Below are 25,911 nucleotides of genomic sequence, written 5' to 3'. Positions count from 1 at the left end.
CCCCTTGGTATATTCCATGATGTATCCGGCCAAGCTACGTGTGGTGGCGAATGGGACTGTGCACTTCTTCGAGAGCCCCATATCTGCCACAAATTGGCTGGACCGCCAGGAGCGGCAGCTCAGAGCTGCGGCGGAGTGATCGTCCTCAGGAGGAGCAAGGGTCTTTCTATGGTGTACGGGTCCACTTATTCTCCTGTTGAGAGCCACGGAGCCGTGCACTGATCAGAGATTATGGTTCAACTGCTGTCCCGCTTTCCTGAGCCCGTGGAAGGGAAGAACCGGGTCTCTCTGTTTATGCAAGTTCGGGCCCTCTTCTACTACCCCCTCGCCCATGTTGGGCTGGATAACTGTTCCCTGCGGGGCTTGGGTGACTGTGGCCTCCCCGGCTACTGTTCACCGCGTTTTTTTTGTACCTGTTCTTCGTTCTATGTTTTTTGGTTTTTGTGTTTTTGTCTGTTTTTTTTTTTACCGGTGATGTGCTCCATGGAACTCTACCTACGCGCTCTGTTTCCAGTGCTACCTATACCGACATTTGTGCCCCTTGGCCTTCTCTGCGATTCCTGAGTATCGGATTTCTCCTATGGACTCCTCCCCACTGTTTGCCTGTAGGCTTGTCCTACCATCTTACTGCATTGCCTAACTACCATGGCGACCATTGATGACTCTCTGCTATCCTGGAATGTACGGGGACTGGGGGATGCGAGTAAACGCACTGCTGTGATGACCCTGTTGTCGCACCAGGGTCCTGCGCTGGTGTGTCTGCAGGAAACCCACCTTACTCCAGAATCCTCTAGCGGACTCCGCTCTAGGCGGTTTCTGACCCAGTTTCATTCCTATCACAGCCAATACTCTAGGGGTGTCTCAATTTTATTCTCCGCATCTATCAAATTTGAATTGCGGGACTCATTGGTGGACTCTCAGGGCAGATTTATTTTTTTGGTTGGAGTATGGAATACATTTGAGTGTATTGTAGCTAATGTATATATACCGCCTCCCTTCTCCTTTGAGGTGCTAGAGTGCCTGTCTCGGTTTGTTGGGAAACACCCCCAGGTGCCGGTGCTAGTGTTGGGTGATTTTAATAACGTGCTGGACCCGACTTTGGATGTTTATAAGAAGTACTGCCCCGGGGGTTCCAGGAGGCCCACTCCGTTTGCCCGATTTATGGGGGAGCTGGGCCTGGCGGATCTCTGGCGCAGTTTGCACCCGCTCGATGCTGGTTTCTCCTGTCATTCACTGTCACACTCATCCCTATCCCGTATTGATCTTGCCTTTGGCTCGGATCTTACCCATGCCCTTTCCCCGGTAGTTACCTATTTAGCCAGGGGATTGTCGGATCACTCCCCGCTTCAGCTCCGGCTCAGGTTTCCGGGGAGTAGATTGCCCACGCACTGGAAGTTGAATCCATTCTGGCTTTCATTGTTCCCAGACCATGCAGCTTTTACTGCCCAACTGACGAACTTTTTTACTGAGAACAGGCACTCTGCAGCTCCGGGGATTGTATGGGACATTATGAAAGCATATTTACGTGGGCTGTGCATCAAAGAGGTATCGTCTATTAAATCTAATAGTAGGCGCTGGGCGAAAGAGGCGGGTGAGGCGGTGCTTCAAGCCGAGCGTGACTATTTGGCTTCCCCCACGGCGGCCTCGGAGGGCCGTTGGTTGGAGGCTCAACGATTCTATCGCTCTGTGCAACAGCAACAGGCGGACCACAAGCGCTTCTTCACCTCCCAGGCTTACTTCGAGGAGGGGGAGAAGACGGGTCACATGCTTGCCCTGATTTCTAGAGCACAACGCCCTCCATCCATAATACACAGGTTGGTTCTCTCTGCAAATCGGGAGGTCACGGACACTGCGGAAGTCTTGCAGGGATTTAGGTCATTTTTTGAGGATCTGTACTCCTCCAAGGTGTCCTATGACCCGGAGGACCTACAGGCCTTCCTTGGGGACCTTCAGCTACCAAAGGTATCTGCCCGAGATAGGGCAATGCTGGATTCTCCTATCCGGTTGGAGGAACTGCAGGAGGCTTTGGCTTCTTCCCCTAATTCTAAGGCCCCGGGGACGGATGGGATACCTTTGGAGATGTATAAAACTTTTGGAGGGGTCCTTTTGCCCGAGTTGCTTACTGTCCTACAGGCCTCTTATGAGACGGGGGAGCTCCCGCGCTCCATGTATGAGGCAGTGGTAGTTGTTCTCCTGAAGCCCGGGAAGGATCTGACTCGACCGGAATCGTATAGACCAATCTCTCTATTACCCACTGATTTGAAATTGCTGGCTAAAGTGCTAGCCACTCGCTTGTCGAAAGTTATTGCCAAATTGGTGCATGGTGACCAATCCGGTTTTATACCGGGTCGGTCCACAGCTACCAATATACGTAGATTATATCTGAATATGCAGGTTCCCCCGGATAACTGTGGCCAGAGAGCTATACTATCACTTGACGCTGCTAAAGCATTTGATAGCGTGGAGTGGCAGTACCTGTGGGCGACCCTGGAGGGCTTTGGCCTGGGACCCTCCTTTATCAAATGGATAAAAATCCTCTATGCTGCACCTACGGCGTGTCTCCGCGTCAATAATTCACTTTCTCGATCGTTTCCGCTACGCAGGGGCACTAGGCAGGGATGTCCGTTGTCCCCCTTGCTGTTTGCCCTGGCGGTGGAAACCCTGGCAGCGGCAGTGAGGGCTGCCCCGGATGTTGTGGGCTTCCGACGGGGAGACCAGGAAGACAAAATTGCATTGTACGCTGACGACGCGCTTTTATTTTTGGGCGACGCTTCGGGCTCGCTGCTCGCTTTAATGCGCCTGATTCATAGATTCGGATCCTTCTCGGGTTTCCAGATAAATTGGGATAAATCTGTCTTGCTGCCGCTTGACCCCCTGGAGGTGGCATTGCCCCCGGTTGCGTCGCAGATTGGGGTGGTGACCCAGTTCCGCTATTTGGGAGTGGTGATCCACCCTGACCTGGGGCAGTATATTAAGCTCAATATTCTCCCCTTGTTGCATAAGTTTCGTGATAAGTTGACTTGCTGGATCAGGTTGCCTCTGTCAGTGGTTGGCAGATGTAATCTGGTCAAGATGATTTGGAATCCACAGCTTTTATATGTTTTGCATAATGCACCGGTATGGGTCCCCCTGCATATTTTCAAGATGTTTAACACGGTTTACCGAGCACTCATTTGGCGGAAACAGTCCGCCAGGATTCATCTGGAAACTTTGCAGGAGGCCAAGGATAGTGGTGGTTTGGCCGTTCCGAATCCCTTCTATTACTTTTTGTCATCCCAACTACAACATGTGACGGGATGGCTGCTGGATGATGCGAGTGACCCTGTCAGACGGATCCTTGCGACTCGTCTGGCTGGTGGGACGCTTGTCGAGGCGCTGGAGTCGGGCACCCTGCGAGGTTCGCCTGGCTGTCCCACTCTCGCGCTTCTTGACAGGGTATGGCAGAGGGCTAAAACACATTTTTCCTATGCTGGATTCTCCGAGTACTCCCGTATCCTGAATAACGCTAACTATCCCCAGTTGGATAAATTGCGGACCTCTCTGAGATGGGGAGACTATGGCATCCGCTTCATTTACCAATTGTACAGGGGGGATGTGCTTAGGGATTTCCAGTCTCTCCGCACCGAATTTGGATTACCTAACTCCCTCTTCTTTCAATATTTGCAGCTGCGTCATGCCATTGACGCTCAGTCTAAGGTCTCCCCCTGGGGTTTGTGCCGGCCCGCTGTCCTCCTGAGTCTGGTTAACTCCACAAGCAAGAAAGGGCAGATTTCCTCACTATATACGGCCTTTATGGGACAGATATCGAGGGCTATGACATTTAAGTGCAGGGAATCCTGGGCTGAGGACGTGGGTTCCATATCCGCCGAGGAATGGACCGGCATCCTGGATAATGTACCCAGGGTCTCGCTGTCTTCCTCACAGAGACTCACTCAATTGTTTATACTACATCGCACCTACCGGACCCCGCAGCGCTTGCACAGTTGGCGGAGGAGGGATACTCCCCTCTGCCCTCGGTGCAAAGTTCACACGGGCGATCTGTTGCACATGCTGTGGCGCTGTCCGAAGTTGCATCGCTATTGGCATGGGATAATACGCTCTATTAACGATGTTTGGAAATTGACGTTGTCTGTGGAACCCAAATTGTGTATCCTGGGATGGTTGGATGAGGAACTCTACCCCCCCGAGATACACGTTGCAATCCTCAGAGTACTTTTTACTGCTAGAAAGCTGATAGCCCGCAGATGGATCTCTGCTCAGGCTCCTACACATGAAGCCTGGATTGAGGAGGTTAAGGTGCTCTTGAACAGGGAGCATCTCACTTATAAACACAGAGGGAATGTCATGAAATTTGAGCGCATATGGGGCCCGTGGTTGGATGTCCCGGGTCTAGCCCCACTTCACCTGGTGTCCAATAGGATTATGGGTGGGGTTCGACGACCTCCGACATAAGGTGGCTGCGACCCTGAGGGTTTCTCTCTGGGTCTACACCGGGGGGCTCCTCGAACTGTCTACCACATTTTCCTTGCGGCTGGTACTTGGGGGCTCCCCGTAACATACGTGCGTGGAGTAACTCACCGGAATGTTAGTGTATTGTTTTGCGTTTTGTCAGTGACGGGGGGCGTCTTCTCCTAGAAGTCTGTGCTTTATATGAGACGCTTAAAGTATAAGATTGTCGATACTTCACTGCAATTTCTTGCTAGATAATGTATTACCGTACTGTGATGCCCGTGGCGGCGGGTCCCCCGCTGCCGTATGACTATAGTCTATGCCACTCTAACTAGGCCTTTTGGGACTTGGAGACTTCCTCGTCTGTTTTTGTCTTGTAAGTTTGGTTTTGGTTTTGTATTGTATGTGAAAAAGTTTTTCTCAATAAAAATTATCTGATTAAAAAAAAATGGGCCCCTAAATCCCAGAAGGCCCTTGAACAGCTTCACAGTCTATACAAATAGCGGTTCCCTCCCTACTTGATCCCCTTTCTGTAAAATGTGACAGTATTGATGCTTGGTGATTGGCCCGGGTCGCCTGGGGAAGCAGTCCTCAGCGTATTGTAAGCTTCTGAAAGCCAATAGATACACAAGGCCTGCTTGCCTGAAGGATTATGGGGTGGCTAAAGGCAAAAGAAACACTCACCAGCTATAGTTCCTGACTTTGGTATCGGGTTGAGTGTCACCTCATTGTAATAAGAACAACAGAACAGGAAGAGATAACCAACAAGTTCAGTACAGTGTACAGGAAATTACAACACATCATAGAAATGCATAGCATATCAGTGAGTATTAGCGACATCTAGTGTCCTATTTGTGAACTGCAGTTAATCTGTAATAGGCTAAGCTTTAAAGTTGTTGTATCTCCAACAGTTGCGACTAACTGTATTTCTCAAAATGTACTCAATACTCATGTACTCTGATGGCTCAACTGTGTTGTTCTTGTGCACTTTTTTTTTTCTATGTGTGTTCAGGTTTTTCTTGTTCTGAGTAGAAAGAACACATAGAAAGCAATCCAACACATGACATCACTTCTGAAGTAGAATTCTGTCGGGCGGGAAAATTTGTGTGCAGTCTAGAGCACATTCCAACCAACAAAACACCACTCTGGAAAAAAGACGGACGTTTTTTTTTGAGGAAATTCGTTGCGTGTGTACTAGGCTTCAGTCACATTTTCTGATTGGTAGTCAGCAAGATGGACTCGAGATTATGTAACCGCTGTGAGAGTCACTCATAGTGGTCACATTATACAGAAGCTGCGTGGGTAAATTACCACCAGCCAGTTAGCCCTGTTTATATGCGTGTAGGCAGATGCAATCTACTTTCTCCACGGTAGATGGCATTCATCCAAAGTGGCCCTGTAGTTGGAGAGGTTGTCAAGAGGAACACAGTTCCTCTATGATTTCCTGGGTCTTTGGGGAAGCAATCCGTTTGGATGCTGCCACCCCATGTGACTCTGGCAGCCATCTTGGATCAGGCAAATCCTTTTTTTTTTTTTTAACACAGTAGAGTTAAGTAGTAGAGTTGGTAGAGTAAGGACAGGTACCCCACCTGTTAGGGATAGCACTAGTGGTAGGGTAAGGTTCCTGACGAGGAGGGAAAGCATAGAGTTACAATTCCTTGGAGCTCACCCCACTTGGGCACACGATGGCCAAACCGCATTTCTGCTCTCTTAACAGATGCTGTTAGTCCGGTTGATACCCTCTTTCTTCACATTATTGGAAACTGTAAGTGCACGCGATTGGGCAACCTTCCCACTGGGTTTGTTGTGAACTGTTGCTGTGCTATTTCAATACAAGTTTTCCATTGCACCTGACTGTGCGAATTATTGCTGCCACACCTCGCTGCATCCCACCTACATGCACATTACCCCCTGCATGTTCCACCACGGTCAGTGTCAGGAAGCCCATCCTGTGAAAGCTCATACAGCCATTCAGAGGCGTAACTAGAACCTTCAAGGCCCCGGTGCAAGAAACCATGAAGGGCCCCCCGGACCCCTGGCCAGGGCCCTTCCCTTCAAGCCTGGGACTCTTCCCACTGATCCTGGGGCCCTTTACTCTCGTTGTGGGGCCCTTTATTACTGTCCCGCAGCGGGACCCTTTCACAAGTTCTGCAGTGGGCGCCCTTCCTGCCATCTTGGGGCCTCCCCACAGTGGTGGAATGCCAAGGCCCGGTCACAGGTGTGACCTTTGCGATCCTGGAAGTTCACCCACTGGTGTCAGTAGTTTTTATTTTTTTGGTATTTTAATTGTATTATTTTTTATCATCTATTTTTATCAATGTCACTGACTATGACTCTGTTCATTCAGAAAAGGAAGGAGCTGGTAAATTACATATTTACCAACCCCTTCCTGGTTCTCTATTGTGACATATCCCCTGCAGCAGCCGGCAGGAGAAGGGTGGGACCACAGTTGGGGGGAGGGGGGGAAGCACAGTAGGGGGGGGGGGGACCAGGGGAGCACACAGGGGCCCAGAGACAGCAGAACACAAGTGAACTGGATAGGAGGAGTGGGGGGGGGGGGACAGCATACAGAGGAACCAATCCACCTCCATTTTCCTCCTGCAGCTACAGGAGGAAAAAGGAGGACAGTGATTTCTCTACATGCTGCCCCCGCCGCCCCTCCTATCCAGGTGTACAGGGGAGCCGCACAGGCCGCCTGGAGCATGGGGCCCGGTTGCGGTTGCAACCCCTGTAGTTACGCCCCTGCAGCCATTGCTAGAGTGCATATGAACATGAAGTGGCTACATAGAGGCTCCGCAAGATTATCAGTGCTGAGATGCAACAAAGGGTGAAAAAAGTGGAAAAAAAGTGTTTGATTTCTAAAAGAGTAAATTGTTAATTATACACAATGCTTTCATTCGGTTAGGATTTACAATGCTTAATGCTAAGGCCTACAATAATTCATTGTTGTGCTACAAGTGTGCCAGTTTGTTTCAGTATCGGCTGTAGAACATTTTCAGAGACAAATTTCCAAAACCCTCTAGTTGTCCCTGGAAAGCGGGGACCGCTGACAACTGGAGGAGCTGTGTTGGATAGGTGAGGAAGGGACGACATGTGATCTGCAGACAAAAGGCCACACAAACGGGACAACGACAAAAGAAGCGTTGACACTTGCAAATTAATCTTTTCCCAAGAGCGAAAGAAAGGCAAGGACTGTGCGTCTGGATCGGTCTTGGCCAGGCCTTGGCTGCGGCTGCTGGGTCCCCCTGTTTGTTCCAGCCTCTTCACGCATGGCCAGTCCCTGGACTTTCTATGGGCCTTTTCTTTGGCCTCGCTCACATGATCATGCAGGTGTGTATGGGAACCCTGAGCCACGCTGTTAATTAGTGGAATAGTTTGAGATTCCCCGCCGGGTCTTTCACAGGGGCTTCTGGCTCAGGATAGGCCGGCCGAGCTTGACAACACAGTCCAGACTGACACTTTGCACAATGGCTGTGGAGCAAAGGGCAAAACGGAGCAGCTAAAAAGCTGAATACTTCCAGGGAACAACTTTAACATCCTCAGCAGTTTATTCTCCCAGCAAGGGAAGCTGGCTTCCTAAAGGAAACCTATAGCTATCGTGTAGATAATTTTTTTCTTCACTAATTAATATTAAAAAAAACAGCAAATTAAAAAAATTCAGATTTTTAGTCTGATAAATTTTAAATATTAATTTTTAACAAACTATAATCCAAGGGTTTGCCTCTGAACTCTGGGTCTCAAGTAAGTGCAATTCCCCCCAAGTAGTTCTCCATACAGATACGGGTCTTGAAATGGAGATATCAAATAAAAGCTTATTTATTGCATGCAATCTTATGATGGAACTCTGTCAATCCTTATCAAGGCTTTGATAAAGATGGATGAAGATAAATCAAAAGGCTTTTGATTGATATCTGTGTTTTAAGACCCATGAATGCTTCCATTTCTCGTACCTGTATAGAGAATTATTTGTGGAATTGCACTTACTTGACGCCTAGAGTGCAGTGGAGAACCCTTGGATTATATTATGATATTAAAATGTTTAAGTCTAGCGTTTTGATGGATCTCCGTCCATCTTTATCAAGGCCTTGGACTCAATAAATAAGTTTATATTTGATATAATTATTTCAAAATCCAAGAGTGCTTCCATTTCTATTGCCTTCATATTTATTAGCCATTTTCAATACCGGCACTTTAATCTCCTTCCTGCCCAGGCAAAATTTCAGCACTGTCACACTTTGAATGACAATTGCGCGTTCTCACAACACTGTACCCAAATGGAGTACTTTTGAGGCTGCACTGATGGGTACTGATGAGGCTGCACTGATGGGTGCTGATGAGGTGGCACTGATGGATGCTGATGAGGCTGCACTAAAGGGCACTGATGAGGCTGCACTGATGGGTGCTGATGAGGTTGCACTGATGGGTACTGATGAGGCTGCACTGATGGGTACTGATGAAGCTGCACTGATGGGTGCTGATGAGGCTGCACTGATGGGTGCTGATGAGGATGCACTGATGGGTACTGATGAGGCTGCACTAATGGGTCCTGATGAGGCTGCACTGATGGGTACTGATGAGGCTGCACTGATGAGTACTAATGAGGCTGCACTTATGGGCACTGATAGGAGGCACTGATGGACACTGATAGGCAGCACTGATTGGCACTGCTGGGGCGGCAATGATCATCAGGACACTGATGATCAATGCCCTGATTATCAGTGTAAATAGTGCGCTGACAGGCTTGCCAGTTATCAGCACTACTTTCCTCACACAGACACAGCATGTGAGTCTGTTTACATGTGATCAGCTGTGATTGGTCCTTTACCCCAATCTGTGATTAGCTGTGTCCAAAGGACGCAATGATCACAGAGCGCCTCCTGATACGTGCCGCAGGAGGCATGCAGGGGGCGGGGTTCTGGGAAAACATCTATGGACGCCCTCCCAGAGCTATAGTACAGCGTTGTAGCCCTTTTGTAGCTATAGTGTGGTACTAAAGTAGTTAATAACATGGAGGTTTCTATACACCCAGCAGTTAGAGCTTTAAGGCTCAGTTCACCTTATCCATAAATAGCCTACACGGTCAAGGGGTCTCAGTAGGTATTAAAAAATTCTGCAGCTTTGAAATATGTTTGAAAACAATAGACACTATGGAGAGGCAAATGCATACAGTACACTATATTACCAAAAGTATTGGGACGCCTGCCTTTACATGCACATGAATTTTAATGGCATCCCAATCTTAGACCGTAAGGTTCATTATTGAGTTGGCTCACCCTTTTTTGTTTGTCCATAAAGACATGGATGAGCCAGTTTAGGGTGGAGGAACTTTTTGGCTTAGGATCTGTATAGACGTGTTTGATAAATGAGCCTAAAGGGATGGTGCCATGTACAAAGAGTCCTTCTAGGTCCTAGATCAATAGAACAGGCAAGCAATCACTGGGAATGACATTGCAACATTTTATGTACAAAAGATGCAAGATATTGCATAGGAATAAGCCATACATACCTGGGTGGTTGTAGAAAGTCCCCCAGGATCAGTGCCCTGTTATTGGTTTAAATGGGAGAAATAGTGCCCCATTGAAGTTGTCAGTAAGGGGAATGGTGCCCCATCATTGGTCTCAGTGGCCAGATAAAGGGCCAGATAAAGTCATGCAAAGGGCCACATCTGGCCCCAGGGCCACAGATTGGAGAGCACTCATATAAGGTGTCATTTAAGTTAGAGGTAGAAATACCAATACTATATTTGATGTTCAGCTCCCATCAAATGGGTAAGCTCAATCCTTCTTTGAGTGATATTATTGGATTATTTCCAGTGCATACACAGGTGCATACAGTATATGGGTCTATGCCAACGGGCTTTTGTTCACATCAAACTGTTTTGCGTTCCAATGTAAGTCTTTGGCAATACTAGACCCGCTTGAAGCAAGTCAAATGTAGGTCAGGAAGGGATCAACTGCAGGTCAATTACACCTGTCAGACTCAGAACCTGGCACCAATAGCATCTGTAATAATCTCCACTGTTAAATTGTTCCCATATTATAGATTTAGCCCTAAAAGTGGTAGTAAAGTCCGCTTTGTGATTTTTACCAACAGGTAAGCCTATAATAAGGGTTACCTGAAGGTAAAATAAATATCTCCCAAATGGGCACCGGGTCTCCAAACTGCGACCCGGGGGCCAGATGTGGTCCTTTGCTTGCTTGTATCTGGCCCTTTGGGCATTTGGGCATTTTTGGGCATTTTTTTTCCCCCACTTTTAGCAACAGTGGGCATGGTTCCTGCCACTGACAGCAACTATGGGGCACTAGTCTTCTAACTGACAGCAACAATTGACCACTATTCCTCCCATTGATAACAATGATGGGCCACTATTCCTCCCATTGATAACAATGATGGGCTACTATTCCTCCCATTTATACCAATAATGAGACATTATTCCTCCTATTAATATCAATGATTGGACACTATTCCTTCCATTGATATCAATGATAGGACACTATTCCTCCCATTGATACCAATGATGGGACACTATTCTTCCCATTAATACCAATGATGGGACACTATTCCTCCCATTGATACCAATGATGGGACACTATTACTCCCATTGATATCATCAATGATGGGACACTACCCCTCCCATTGATTCAAATGATGGGCCACTATTCCTCCCAGTGATACCACTGGGCTGATGGGAGGATACCAACGATCGGCCAGTATTCCTTCCAGTAATACCAATGATGAGCCACTATTCCTCCCATTGATACCAATGATGGGCCAATATTCCTCCCATTTATACCAATAATGAGACACTATTCCTCCCATTGATACCAATGATTGGACACTATTCCTCCCATTGATACCAATGATGGGACACTATTCCTCATATTGATACCAATGAGGGGCCACCATTCCTCCAAGTGATACCAATGATAGGGCACCTTTCCTCCCATTGATACCAATGATGAGACACTGTTCCTCTCATTGATACCAATGATGAGACACTATTCCTCCCATTGATACCAATGATGGGGCACTGTTCCTGTCCTGGATACCAATGATGGGACACTGTTCCTGTCCTGGATACCAATGATGGGACACTATTCCTCATATTGATACCAATGATGAAGCACTATTCCTTCCACTGATACCAATGATGGGACACTATTCCTCCCATTGATACCAATGATGGGACACTGTTCCTGTCCTGGATACCAATGATGGGACACTATTCCTCCCATTGATACCAATGATGAAGCACTATTCCTTCCACTGATACCAATGATGGGACACTTATCCTCACATTGATACAAATGATTGGTCACTATGCCTCTCATGGATACCAATGATATGGTGCTATTCCTTCCATTGATACCAAAGGTGAGGCACTATTCCTCCCACTGATACCAATCATGGGGTATTGTGTACTCTCACTGAAGGCAGGACATTTTCTTCTCGTACTGACCACAGTCCAGCCCCCCTAAAGTTGAAGGATAGTATGAAAAGGTATGGGGCTACCTAGCCTCACGAAAGTAAGTCAAAATGGATAATGTGACAGTAAAAACATAAATATAAAATGGTGTAGGACAATATCAAAATAATCACCTAACGAGTCACACATAAAAATCATAATGCAAATTCTAATTGTGAAAAAAGTGAATTCTTATGTATGCTGAAAATCCAAATTCCAAACATGATATGTATCAACCACCTTATTCTTATTAGATGATATCCATGTGTAATCTTATAAACTCATTATAGTGCACTTCCACCTCTGTGCAAACTTCTGTGCTCACAGAACTCTTACCTCATAAAAAGCTCATGTAAGCCTTTGAATAATATGCCCAATGGGCTTCCAAAGTACCCCAGCAATCTCCACTTCCATTAGATGAACACCCAGGATAATGTGGTACTGGTCCCTTTAAGATGCCCGTGGTCCCTTTCAACGTCCAATATATCGACTCATGTTAGAATAAAGCAAATACGCTTCCCATAGTGTAAAATAGTGTAAAACAACCCTTTATTATGATAAGAAAGCCTCTTACATTTAAAATGTTAAAACAGTGCATATAATATTTTGAATACTCACCATAGCATGGTGTCTCGCATCACTTCCAGCCAGGGAAGCCCTACACGTTACGTCACGTCAGGTGACTTCATCAGGGAGGATAAAGTCATGTAATGTGATGCACTGGGCAACAGGAGGAAAATCCAACTTGTACCATTAAATGTCTGTGGTCTCCTAAAGGAGTTGCAAAGTCAGAAGGCTTTTTTATTGTAATGCATTCTATGCAATAAGATAAAAAGCCTTTTGTGTAAATCAGATTCCCCAGCAGCCCCAAATACTCATCTGTGCCCCATTTCTGTCCAGTGATGTCCACGAGTCCCTCGGCTGTCCGGGACTTTCCCTATTGATTGGCTGAGACAAAGCCGCGGCGCCATTGACTGCAGCTGTCAATCAAAGTTAGTTACCCAATCAGGAGAGAGGGGGCAGGGCCAAATCGCAGCTCTGTATCTGAACGGACACACGGAGCTGTAGCTCGGCTCGGGTGCCCCCATAGCAAGCTGCTTTCTGTGGGGGGCGCTTGATAGGAAGGAGGGACTAGGAGGACGGAAAAAGGACCTGAGAAGAGGAGGATCCGGACTGCCCTGTGCAAATCCAACTGCATAGAAGAGGTAAGTATAACATGTTAGTTATTTTAAAAAAAAAAACATACTTTACAATCATTTTAAGGCTGCTGTAAAAGAGAACCTGTACCCCATTATTTTTTTTTAATTCAATTTTATTAAGAAAAGACATAATAAGCCATGGTACAAAGAATTATCAATGTAGTACAAGCCAGTATAAATGAACTGTGCTCCATTTCTATCACCACAAGATAACTTCTAGTATCATTACCACTTGCCAACCTGCCGCTGGAGGCAGGTCTGCAGGTTCCTGTGAAAAGACGTACCCGTACATCGCTTCACGGGAGTGATCGTGGAGGCGCGTGCGCACCCATTGGCCAGAGGGGAAGCCGATCTGTGGGGCCGGCGGCCACAATTGCTGCCGGCACCCGCGATCGCTCCCCGTGGAGACAGAATGGCGGTCTGTCATTGTAAACACGGCAGACCGCTGTTCTGTCAGCAATGAACACAGGGCTCCTGTGTGCATCCTTTTTAGGAACAGAGGAGCCCTGTGTTCATTCCATAAGTCCATCCCCCAAACAGTTAGAAATCACCCCCTAGGTATACATTTAACCCTTTGATCGCCCCTGGTGTTAACCCCTTCCCTGCCAGTGTCATTAGTACAGTAACAGTGCATATTTTTTAGGGATGCACCGATCCGATATTCGGATCGGATATCGGCGCCGATATGGCCATTTTAGATGGATCGGTAACATTGACTGATCCACTGGCCGATCCGGTTTTTGCTTGGTAACGGCTCAGCCATCCCTTACTAGGTGCAGTAGTAGTATGGGATTGGAGCCGCTACTTCCTGTATAGGTCCGGCTCACAGGCGGAGTGATATCAGATGCACTCCGCCTGTGAATGGAGGAGCCGTACACATGAAGCAGTGGCTTTGCTGTGTACTGCAGCCGCTTGCTTTGTGTGTAGCTCCGGATCGGTTCCGGTATCGGTATCGGCGATTTCACAACGTCAGATATCGGTATCGGGTCCAAAAAAGTCAGATCGGTGCATCCCTAATATTTTTAGCACTGATTACTGTAGTAATGTCACTGGTCCCCCCAAAAGTGTCAAAAATGTCAGTTAGGGGTCCGACCTGTCCGCCACAATGTCGCAGTCCCGCTAAAAATCGCTGCTCGCCGCCATTACTATTAAAAAATAAATAAATAAATAAAAATGACATAAGTATTTTCCCTAGTTTATGGATGCGATAACTTTTGTGCAAAATATACACTTATTAGGGGTTTTTTTTTTTACCGAAAATATGTAGCAGAATACAAATTGGCCTAAAGTGATTGGAAAATTTCAATTTTAATTTTTTTTTATTGGGAATGTTATAAAGCAGAATGTGAAAAATATTGTTTTTTTTTTTTTTTTTTCAGAATTGTCGCTCTTTTTTTGTTTATAGCTCAAAAAATAAAAATTGCACAGGTGATCAAATACCACCAAAAGAAAGCTCTATTTGTGGGAAAAAAGGACATCAATTTTATTTGGGTACGGCGTCGTAAGACCGCGTAATTCTCCGTTAAAGTAACGCAGTGCCAAATCGCAAAAAAATGGCCTGGTCATTAAGGGGGAAAATCTTCCGGTCCAGAAGTGGTTAACAGCGCTCCTTTCTGACCTAGTTTCACTTTATTACCTGAAGATCCTTGACTCTAAGTCCTGCTCAATAGATGAGATAACATTGGGGAGCAGTCAAGGCACTGTCTTTGGACAGAAGGAAGAGCTTAGCCAAAGTCATGAAAAATTGGTCCTCAGTAAAGCTGGTGATACACTGTTGGAGTTTTGACCAGTTCATGATAAACCAGCTGAAATTCGCTTAGTGGGCGACTCCTGCTTGGCATCCTTCAACTGAAGTATCAAAGGAGCAGACTGGAAAATCGTTGGCCTGACAGTGGCTGCATCCAATCAGATGCATTGTTCAGGTTTTCTGACAGCTGCCGCTGCCTTCTGGAATACATTACCTTAGCAAGGATATTGGTCCATCCGCACCAGGGGCGTAACTACAAGGGTTGCAATTCCAACCGGGCCCCATGCTCCAGGGGGCCTGTGCGGCTCCCCTGTACACCTGGATAGGGGGGGCGGTGGGGGCAGCATGTAGAGAAATCACTGTCCTCCTTTTTCCTCCTGTAGCTGCAGGAGGAAAATGGAGGAGATTGGTTCCTCTGTAAGCTGCCCCCGCCACTCCTCCTATCCAGTTCACTTGTGTTCTGCTGTCTCTGGGCCCCTGTGTGTTCCCCTGCCCCCCCACCACTGTGCTGCACCCCCCCCCTCCCACTGTGCTCCCTCCCCTCTCCTGCCGGCTGCTGCAGGGGATGTGTCACAATAGAGAACCAGGAAGGGATCAGTAAATATGTAATTTACCAGCTCCTTCCTTTTCTGAATGGACAGAGTCATAGTCAGTGACATTGTAAAAAAATAAAATAAAATGATAAAAAATAATACAATAAAACACCAAAAAATAAAAACTACTGACACCAGTGGGGGAACTTCCAGGATCGCAAAGGTCTCACTTGCGACCGGGCCCTGGCATTCAACCGTGGGGAGGCCCCAAGATGGCAGGAAGGGGGCCCACTGCAGAACTTGTGAAAGGGTCCCGCTGCGGGACTGTAATAAAGGGCCCCACAATGAGAGTAAAGGGCCCCAGGATCAGTGGGAAGAGCCCCAGGCTGCCAGGGGTCTGGGGGGCCCTTCATGGTTTCTTGCACCGGGGCCCTGAAGGTTCTAGTTACGTCTCTGATCCGCACTGTATAGCATGGATGAAGGAATCTGTTAGATTTATTTTGTTCAGCCTGCAGGCTGTATGGCCAGCTTACCCACTTCCGGAAGGATTTTCCCCCTTATGACCAGGCCATTTTTTGCGATATGGCACTGCGTTGGTTTAACTGAAAATTGCGCGGTCGTACGACGCAGTACCCTAATAAAATTGATGTCCTTTTTTTCTCACAAATAGAGTTTTCTTTTGGTGGTATTTGATCACCTCTGCGGTTTTTATTTTTTGCGCTATAAACAAAAAAACAAAAAAAAAAACAATGTTTTTTTACTTTCTGCAATAAAATATTTCCAATAAAAAAAAAAAAAAATCTAACTTTTTCATCGATTTAGACCAATATGTATTCTGCTACATATTTTTTGTAAAAAAAATCCTAATAAGTGTATATTGATTGGTTTGCGCAAAAGTTATCGCGTCTACAAACTATGGGATAGATTTATGGACTTTTTATTTTTTATTGTTTTTACTAGTAATGGCGGCGATCAGCGATTTTTAGCGGGACTGTGACATTGCGGTGGACAAATCTGACACTTAAGGCCCGTACACACGTACCGATCGTCGGCATACAAACGTCGGTGGACGAAGGATCTGCCGATTGTACGCGTGTTAGTATGGTGCCTCCGACAGATGTCTGCGCACAATCCGCGGACAAAAGTCTTTCGTGCAAACATGAAAATATTTGTATGCCGACACCAGAACGGACGATTGTTCGCCTGTCAGTACACAATTCGGCCGACAGACCGCAGATTTGCAAGACTGGGCATGCTCAGAAAATAGAAAACACAGGGAAAGTTAACCATTACATGACATCACTTCTGCAGTCGGCGGACAAAATTCTTGTGCTGTCCTTGTGCTGTCTTTGCACTTTTCAGCAGACACCGACATCCCGGGGAGAAAAGAGGAACATTTGTAAGCCGACCATCGGTACGTGTGTACGGGGCTTAAGCGACAATTTTTGGGGACCAGTGACACCAATACAGTGATTAGTGCTATAAAAAATGCACTGTTATTGTATAAATGACACTGGCAGGGAAGGGGTTAACAGCAGGAGTGATCAAGGGGTTAAGTGTGCTCCTAGGGAGTGCTTTCTATCTGTGGGGGGAGTGGATGCACTGAAGGAAAAAGAGATCTGTATTTCAGCTTGGCTTAAACACAAGATCTCGCTTTTTCTTCCTGACAGAACAGCGGTCTGCCTCCCGCTGTGTCCAATCACAGCGGGAGCAGTGCACCGGCTGCGCAGGTGCGCCCCTGAAAACCTGTGCACAAAGTCACGTACATGTACGTGATTTTGCACAGCTGGGCCGCCCTGCTGCAGTATATATGCGGCAGGCTGTCCGGAAGTGGTTAAGTTAAAATAAATTAGAGATGGGCATATGTGATAGTATGCTGCCATAGATTTCCACTAGAAAAGGAAAATTACAGTAAGCATTTTATATAATTTTTCGCTTTCCTGGCGCCAACATGGTAGCATACTACCACATGTATGCTCCTATGGATTGCGCCAGGAAAGGAAAATTACAGGAGTATTTTATATACTGTAATTTTCTCACTTTCCTGGCGCCAACATGGTAGCATACTACCACATGTACGCTGCCATGGATTGGTGCTAGGAAAGGAAAATTAAGGTAAGTATTTTATATAATTTTTCGCTCTCCTGGCGCCAACATGGCAGCATACTACCACACGTATGTTCCAATGGATTGGCGCCAGGAAAGGAAAATTACGGAAGTATTGTATATCATTTTTTGCTTTCCTGGCGCCAACATGGCAGCATGCTACCACATGTATATGCTCCAATGGATTGGCACCAGGAAAGGAAAATTATGGTAAGTATTTTATATAATGTTTTTGTTTTCCTGGCACCCACATGGCAGCATACTACCACATGTATGCTCCCATGGATTGGCGCCAGAAAAGGAAAATTACAGTACGTATTTTATATAATTTTTTGTTTTCCTGGCGCCCACATGGCAGCATACTATCGCATGTATGCTCCTATGGATTGGCGCCAGGAAAGGAAAACTTACAGTAAGTATTTTATATAGTTTTCAGTTTTTCTGGCGCCAGCATGGCAGCATACTACCACATGTACGCTCCTATGGATTGGCACCGGGAAAGGAAAATTACGGAAGTATTTTATATAATTTTTCACTTTCCTGGCACCAACATGGCAGCATACTACCACATGTACGCTCCCATGGATTGGCGCCAGGAAAGTAAAATTACAGTAAGTATTTTATATAATTTTTCGCTCTCCGGGCGCCAACATGGTAGCATACTACCACATGTATGCTCCCATGGATTGGCGCCAGAAAAGGAGAATTACTGTAAGTATTTTATATAATTTTTTGCTTTCCTGGCGCCAACACGGCAGCATACTACCACATGTATGCTCCTATGGATTGGCGCCAGGAAAGGAAACTTACAGTAAGTATTTTATATAATTTTCAGTTTTCCTGGCGCCAACATGGTAGCATACTACCACATGTACACTCCTATGGATTGGCACCAGGAAAGGAAAATTACAGTAAGTATTTTATATAATTTTTCACTTTCCTGGCGCCAACATGGCAGCATACTACCACATGTAAGCTCCTATGGATTTGCACCAGGAAAGGAAAATTACAGTAAGTATTTTATATAATTTTTGGCTTTCCTAGCGCCCACATGGCAGCATACTACCACATGTACCCTCCTATGGATTGGCACCAAGAAAGAAAAATTACAGTAAGTATTTTATATAATTTTTTGCTTTCTTGGTGCCAACATGGCAGCATACTACCACATGTACACTCCCATGGATTGGCACCAGGAAAGGAAAATATGGTAAGTATTACCATTCTCCATTTTTTGTGCTTATTAAGGCAATAGCAATCATTTTATGGCGGCAGTTTTCAGGCAGGAATTTTTAAAATGTAAAATGCAGTACAGTACAGCAATCCTTGACGCCTTCTTAGTAAATAAGCTGGTATTATGTATTTTTCATTTTACCTCCTTTCATGGGGACAGAAATATGTCTCTCTCCTCGCCCAGAGAGAGGGAAATCGCCCACCGCCGCACAGATGTCCAGAGAAAAAAGACAATTAGTGGCTGTACAAAGTCGAACCTAGTTCCTCTTTTGTCAGATCCCCTCCTGTCCGCCCAGACGAGAGTTAATAACGCATTATTCCTCGGCCTAATGGTGATTACTTGTGACAGCAACTGTGAAATTTGGGTGGGTGGGTGTGTGCATGGGGGTCAGCCTGAAAGACTTGATTTTTTTTTTTCTTTTACAAAATTGGCAATCACTCGCAACAGCTTTTCCCTTTTTCCTCCTCGAAAAATGCAGCCCACCCACAAAGCCTTTTTTACAGAGGAAAGTTTTTTTTTTTTTTTTATTTATTGCTCCCTCAATTACTGAAATTTGAGTTTTCCGGGCTAGGATTCTCCGGTTTTTGATCTGTTTCAAAATTTCACGCTCGTGCTGGATCTCCTTTGGGGATAAAAGGCGTCCTTGTCAGGGGCTCAGCAATGAAGCGAAACTTTCCTTAATGCACTTTTAAACTTTGAAAATCGTCTATTTGTCTGCAACATTTACAGGGAAATGTAAGAAGAACAAAATAGCTGAACGCTGCCATTCTAGGAAATCAGGATTAACTGCTTGAGAAGTTTCCCCATACCATTGTCAGAAATTGATTTATTCATTTTTTGGGGGGGTTTGGATATTTTTTACATTTAATTTTTTAATGCGCTGTGCAGGGGGGTGTCAATTTACTAATATGGCTGAATTATTGCCTAATATTTAATGTTATCATCTATTAACCCTACCTGTAATCCATATCTCATACAAATCCCACCTTTAATTCTAATGCTAACCCAAATACCAACCCTCACCCTAACCCTCCCTGTAACCCTAATATTTACACTAACAACCCCTGTAACTCTAATCTTTACCTTAACCCTCCCTGTAACCCCAACACCAGCTCTTACACTAACACCCCCTGTAACCCTAATTCCACTCCCTACTCTAATCTCCCTGTAACCACAAACACTAATTATAATACTAGCCCTCCCTGTAACCCTAATATTCATGCTAACCCTCCCTGTAACCCAAACACTATCCCTTCATGTAATCCTAACACTAACTGTTTATGTAACCCTAACACTAACCCTCCCTGTAACACTAACCCTCCCTGTAACCCTGACACTAACCCTTCATGCAACACTAACCCTCCCTTTAACCCTGACACTAACCCTTCATGTAACCCTGACATTAACCCTTCATGTAACCCTGACACTAACCCTTCATGTAACACTAACCCTCCCTTTAACCCTTACACTAACCCTTCATGTAACCTAACACTAACCCTTCATGAAGCCCTAACAATAAATCCTTCTTGTAACCCTGACACTAACCCTCCCTGAAACACTAACACTCCCTGTAACCCTAACACTATCTCTCCCTGTAACCTTAATACTAACCCTCCCTGTAACCCTAACACTAACCCTTCATGTAACACTAACCCTCCCTTTAACCCTGACACTAATCCTCCCTGTAACACTAACACTCATCCTTCATGTAACTCTGACACTAACCCTCCCTGTAACACTAACCCTTAATGTAACCCTGACACTAACTCTTCCTGTAACCCTGACACTAACTCTTCCTGTAACCCTAACAATAAACCCTTCTTGTAACCCTGACACTAACCCTCCCTGAAACACTAACTCTCCCTGTAACCCTAACACTATCCCTCCCTGTAACCTTAATACTAACCCTCCCTGTAACCCTAACACTTACCCTCCCTTTAACCCTAACCCTCCCTTTAACCCTGACACTAATCCTCCCTGTAACACTAACACTCATCCTTCATGTAACTCTGACACTAACCCTCCCTTTAACCCTGACACTAATCCTCCCTGTAACACTAACACTCATCCTTCATGTAACTCTGACACTACCCCTTCATGTAACCCTAACCCTCCCTTTAACCCTGACACTAATCCTTCCTGTAACACTAACACTAACCCTTCATGTAACTCTGACACTAACCCTCCCTGTAACACTAACCCTTCATGTAACCATGACACTAACCCTCTATGTCACTTTAATAGTAACCATCACTGTTACACTAACCCTTCATGTAACTCTAACACTATCCCTTCCTGTAATTCTAATACTGACCTTCCTTAGAACCCTCACACTTAACGTGTATACCTAAAATCAACCTTCCTTGTTTCACTAATACTAACCTATTCTGTAACCTGAACACTATGTAGCCAGGCGCAGGTTACAGCAATATGGAAATATAGACATTACCCTTTTTTTTCCTCTCCCTCTACCGAGATACAGATGTTCTGCTGCACCATCCTCCTCCGGCCAGCAGAGGGAGAGCTAAAGCCAAGAAAGCCTATATACTTCTATGCAGAGTGCTAAGAATCCTGGGAATTGTAGTTTGAGAGGGCAGCCAAATAATGACTACACTATTATGGGTACACTGCAGATCCCAAAAGGCACTGTGTAGTAAGAGTGGGGAAAGGATTTTTATTAAAATGCACTGGAAAATCCTTTCTCTTGTCACTGAGAGAGCTAGAGAGAGAGCACCTCTTTCTGAATATTTGCCTGCCAAAGAGAGACCATACCAGTGGAGATCTGAGCCTGAAACTAGGAGAGAGGACACCTGGGGGTAGCGCAGCACCGCCCACATCGCAGCACCTGCGCCACTGCCCGCAGGGAGACTGGAGCGTCCACTCACCCTCTGCTTCCCATAGCTGATCACCAGAGGCTTTCAGGCGGGGGTGGGCGGCCACCCTTCTACATCGATTGTTCACTGTTGCATCCCTGGGACTGGTGAGAGGGCTATTTGCCCACTGCTAAAACTGATAGCAGGGAACCAAGTAACTCAGGGCAGGACACCAAGTGTACCCAATCCATTCTTCACTCTATACAGCACTTATTCCAAATCTAGACTGCCCCTATACCCCATTATATTGAACCTTTGCCGTTTCTGAACCACATCTATCTTGCACCTGTGCCAAGACAATATCATGCCTATATTGTACCCATACTGCGTGCAGGTTAACTGGGACCGTCTTTAAGTGCAACTATGCACTTATGGGGGCCCCAACGATAGCCAGCAGAAGAACATCTCAAAGAAAGGCCCCTCCTGTAATAATTATTCTGCAAGCCTCCTTTGTAATCTTGACCCCTTTGCTACCACCCTTCTTTTCTTTTGGACAGTGCATACCCTAAGTGTTTAGTGCATCACCGCCATTAATGCACTCTGACAGTATAGTTCCAGCACACAGTAGATCAAAGTTTACTACTGTTCTCTGTTGCAGTTGAGGTGGTCTTGCAATTGTTTATGCTGAATTGGGTTCCAAATGTCACCCTATGTGTTGTTCTTACTGGTAATCACTTTGTATGCTAAATTGTGGTATTACCATTGTTATTCCATTTTATGCTTGCCCTGTTCCCAACCATATTGGGTGATGATATATTAGGTTTGCCTTTAGTACCTGGTTTGGTGCCTGTTTTCTTTGATATAGCGCTATTATTGGGTATTAAGTATTACTTTCAGTGATTTCCTCTGATATTGTATGTTTCTACACTCAACCTGGTGTGTCAGAGGGGCTGAGGTTCTTGAGAAGATCGAGACAAAGAACAGGGGACCTATCCTATCCAGCAGCTTTTTTGGGGGTAATTTTACAACTAATTCTCCCCATAAACCTGACACTACCCCTCCCTGTAAAACCAACATTAAGCTTATCGATCAGAGGAAAAGTGCCTTTGCACATGTGTGGTCATTAAAGTACCTCTTACATTAGTAGGACGAATGCCCTCCTTACAGATAGCTAAAAAGATCATAAGTGTCAGTAGTTTTTGGGACAGACATTCCTCATTGCTCAAGCAACCCCTAGAAACCTCTGGAGGAACCCTGGTTGGAAAAGGCTGGTTGAGAGAAGCATGTTAATCCTCTCTACTAAAAAAAAAAGAGTACTGATTGCCATCTGTGCCCATGTTAGAGAGATTTCTCCTGACTTGGTAAAACAGGAAGTAAGTTAAAATCTCCCAAATGGGACCACGGATGAAAATAAAGACACTTCTCACTCAGACTGATGAATCGGGCAGGTTGCATGAAGATGTCCTAAATCATTCTGCAAACATCCCAAACCAAGACCAATATTTTGCTTTCTTTTCTCCCATAGGTTATCGGACAGTGTGCGGTGTGAATGGACCTCTGGTGGTGCTGGACAATGTAAAGGTGAGTGCTCCAGGAGATGTATAGGGTTTAAACCCAGATCAGTCGTTGTCAACTTACAAAGTATATGGGGGCCATGATATCATCAGAGGGCTGCATACAATATTTATTTTATTCCCTCGGGAATTGTACTCTGCGGCTATGGATGTTTTTAATTTTATGAGCCAAAGAAAGCTGGATGCGGATGAATTTTTTTCACAATCTAATGTTGGTTTTAATCTTAACCAAGATTTTAAACATTTGAGAGGTTTTATTGATAAACAAATAAGAGCGTGGTGGGATATCTTTACCCTCAGTAAATACATCAAAGATGGGATGACACCCAGACGTCTAAGATGGGATGTAGCCCCTAATGATGGTCTAACTGATAAGGCGCTGGAAGATGAGTGGTTTGATTTCTTTCGGTACACCGAAAAGAAATTACTTGAACTGCTCATCTCCAGGAAAGAGAAAAAATTAAAAAACCTAGAGGCCAACATTAATGCTATTAAGGCAAAATTTGTAGATCTTGATGACAATGCTGAATATAAAGAAAAAATGAAGCAGTTGCAAGATTTTGCAGATAAAGTAGACAGGGATACACAAAAGAAAAAGATGAAAAAATTTCTTAGAGATACAAATGATTATAAAACAAATAAGGTTTATAAATGGCAAGAGGAAACTATAATGCAAGAAGACAACTCCAGAGCATCCTCCATTGAGAGGGAACACCCCTTCCCTAATTTTACCCCATTCCAGACACCTATGAATAATGCGACACCTGGAAATAATGGGAGAAACAACGGGGGGGATTCTAGATCTGCCCCTCGGGGAAGATCAAGGGGTAGATCACAATCCTATACTCCCCAATACGAGATCCCCACATCCAATAGATTTGAGCCCCTGAGAAACGAACAGGTGCAACAATACCACCAACCTGGACACAACCAGGGATACCATCCCAGGGGCCCACGAGGAGGTGCACGGGGGTATCAAAATGGTGGATACAGAGGAGGAAGAGGACAATATCAAGGCCCACACCAAAATAATTATCCAAGAGGGGATTTTCACAGGAGGGGATCAGGGAGACCCCCTTGGAGAGGAAGAGGAGGATTCAACCCCAGAGGAAGGGGGAATTCCAACAACTATTACCAACAGGAACAGAGGGAAGATTGGAGACCTTGGTTCCCCACCGAACCCCCGTATGCACAAGAGAGAGGAGTTCAAAACGAAAGACCAGAGGATGCAGAGGAGGGAAGAGGAAAAAGGAAAAGAGAAAATTAACAGAAGGAATTTTTAATTTAAGCGATGTCACTTTTACCAACGAGGAATTACAGGTTTTAGCATTAGGTCTCAAATTTGCGCCAGATAAAAATATCAACAAGTTTGACACTTTTATTGACCTCCAAAAATTTATTCGTAAGATCAACATTAAAAAGCATTATGCAAAGAATCCTCCTAAGGGAGACACAAGATCGGAAGAATATGCGCACACGCAATTAAGAAATAATTCTGTTTTTAACCCTAAGCCCAAAAATAATCAGTTTTTAGATGTTTTTAAAGTTTTAGTAGAAAACGACTTGGATAAATTAAAAGCCCGCCCCTCCAGAAGAAAGAGAGATGTAGAGAAAGGCCTGAAATTACTTGAGAACAAGAAAAATATAGTAATCAGGCCTGCTGACAAAGGAGGAGGTTTGGTGGTTTTAAATAAACAAGATTATCTAGACGAACTAGATAGGTTGGTTAATGATACAGAAACATATGAAGAGTTAAGAAGGAATCCTAGTAACCTCTACAAAGCCAAATTAACAAAACTGATCAAGAAAGCCACTAAAGATGAGATTTTAAACAAGAGAGAAAGTAGATATTTAATACCAGATGCACCGAGGGTTCCGGTTATATACCAGCTCCCAAAAATTCACAAAGACAACAAAAAACCCCCTGGGAGACCTATAGTAAGCGGAGTTGACTCCTTGTTCTCCCGGGTAGGTGAATATCTGGATTGTTTTTTCCAACCGTTGGCCCAGCAAGGGAAGGCCTACTTGAGGGACAGCAAACACTTAATGGGGATCCTTAATGGTTTGGAAATTGAAGAAGATGATTTGCTTGTGAGTGTAGACGTGAACTCACTGTACACGAATATACAGCAAACACATGCATTGGAGGCTGCTAAATGGGTCCTTGATACAACCCAGATAAAGAAAAAACAGAAAGAATTCTTGCTCCAGGCCCTTGATTTAGCCATGAGCCACAACTTCTTCTGGCACAATAAGAAATTCTACAGGCAAAAAAGGGGTGTGGCTATGGGGGCAAAGTATGCGCCATCCATAGCCAACATCTTTATGAGGAAGTGGGAAGAAGAGACCATCCTCAAAAGTCAATCAGCTCATCTGAAACTCTACTACAGATATATTGACGATATAATTATGGTGTGGAATGGGAACCATGACTCTCTCAGGGCTTTCTTGGAGTCCATGGGAAGAAATAAATATGGCATTTCCTTCTCTGAAAATATAGGAAACCAATCCATCCACTTTTTAGATCTGGAAATTTTTAAATTTGAAGGAAAACTTTTTACACGGACCTATTTCAAAGATGTTGATAGAAATGGTTATATTCCAACGGGGAGTTGCCATCACCCCAAGTGGCTTAGCTCTGTGCCTAAGAGCCAACTGCTCAGAGTAAGACGGAACTGTGACCGGGAAGAAGACTACGATCAGCAAGCCAATTTGTTAATAAAAAGATTTGAAGAAAAAGGTTACAACTCCAAGGAACTCATCAACACCAAAGAAAACATCAGGAGGATTG

General features: G+C 45.2%; 1 protein-coding gene across 1 annotated transcript in view; it reads left to right on the top strand.

The window, feature by feature from the left end:
- ATP6V1B1 (ATPase H+ transporting V1 subunit B1) overlaps nucleotides 1–25,911 on the top strand; it is a 136,184-nt gene that overhangs the window by 20,522 nt on the left and 89,751 nt on the right. The window contains exon 2 of the mRNA XM_082268735.1: nucleotides 23,072–23,127. Within this exon, the coding sequence (XP_082124861.1) occupies nucleotides 23,072–23,127 (56 nt within the window). The remainder of the gene's footprint in view (nucleotides 1–23,071; nucleotides 23,128–25,911) is intronic.

This window comes from Pelophylax lessonae, assembly GCF_965119305.1.
Source record: "Pelophylax lessonae genome assembly, chromosome: 1".
Taxonomy (NCBI): Eukaryota; Metazoa; Chordata; class Amphibia; order Anura; family Ranidae; genus Pelophylax; species Pelophylax lessonae.
This window is presented reverse-complemented; position numbering and strand designations above follow the sequence as displayed.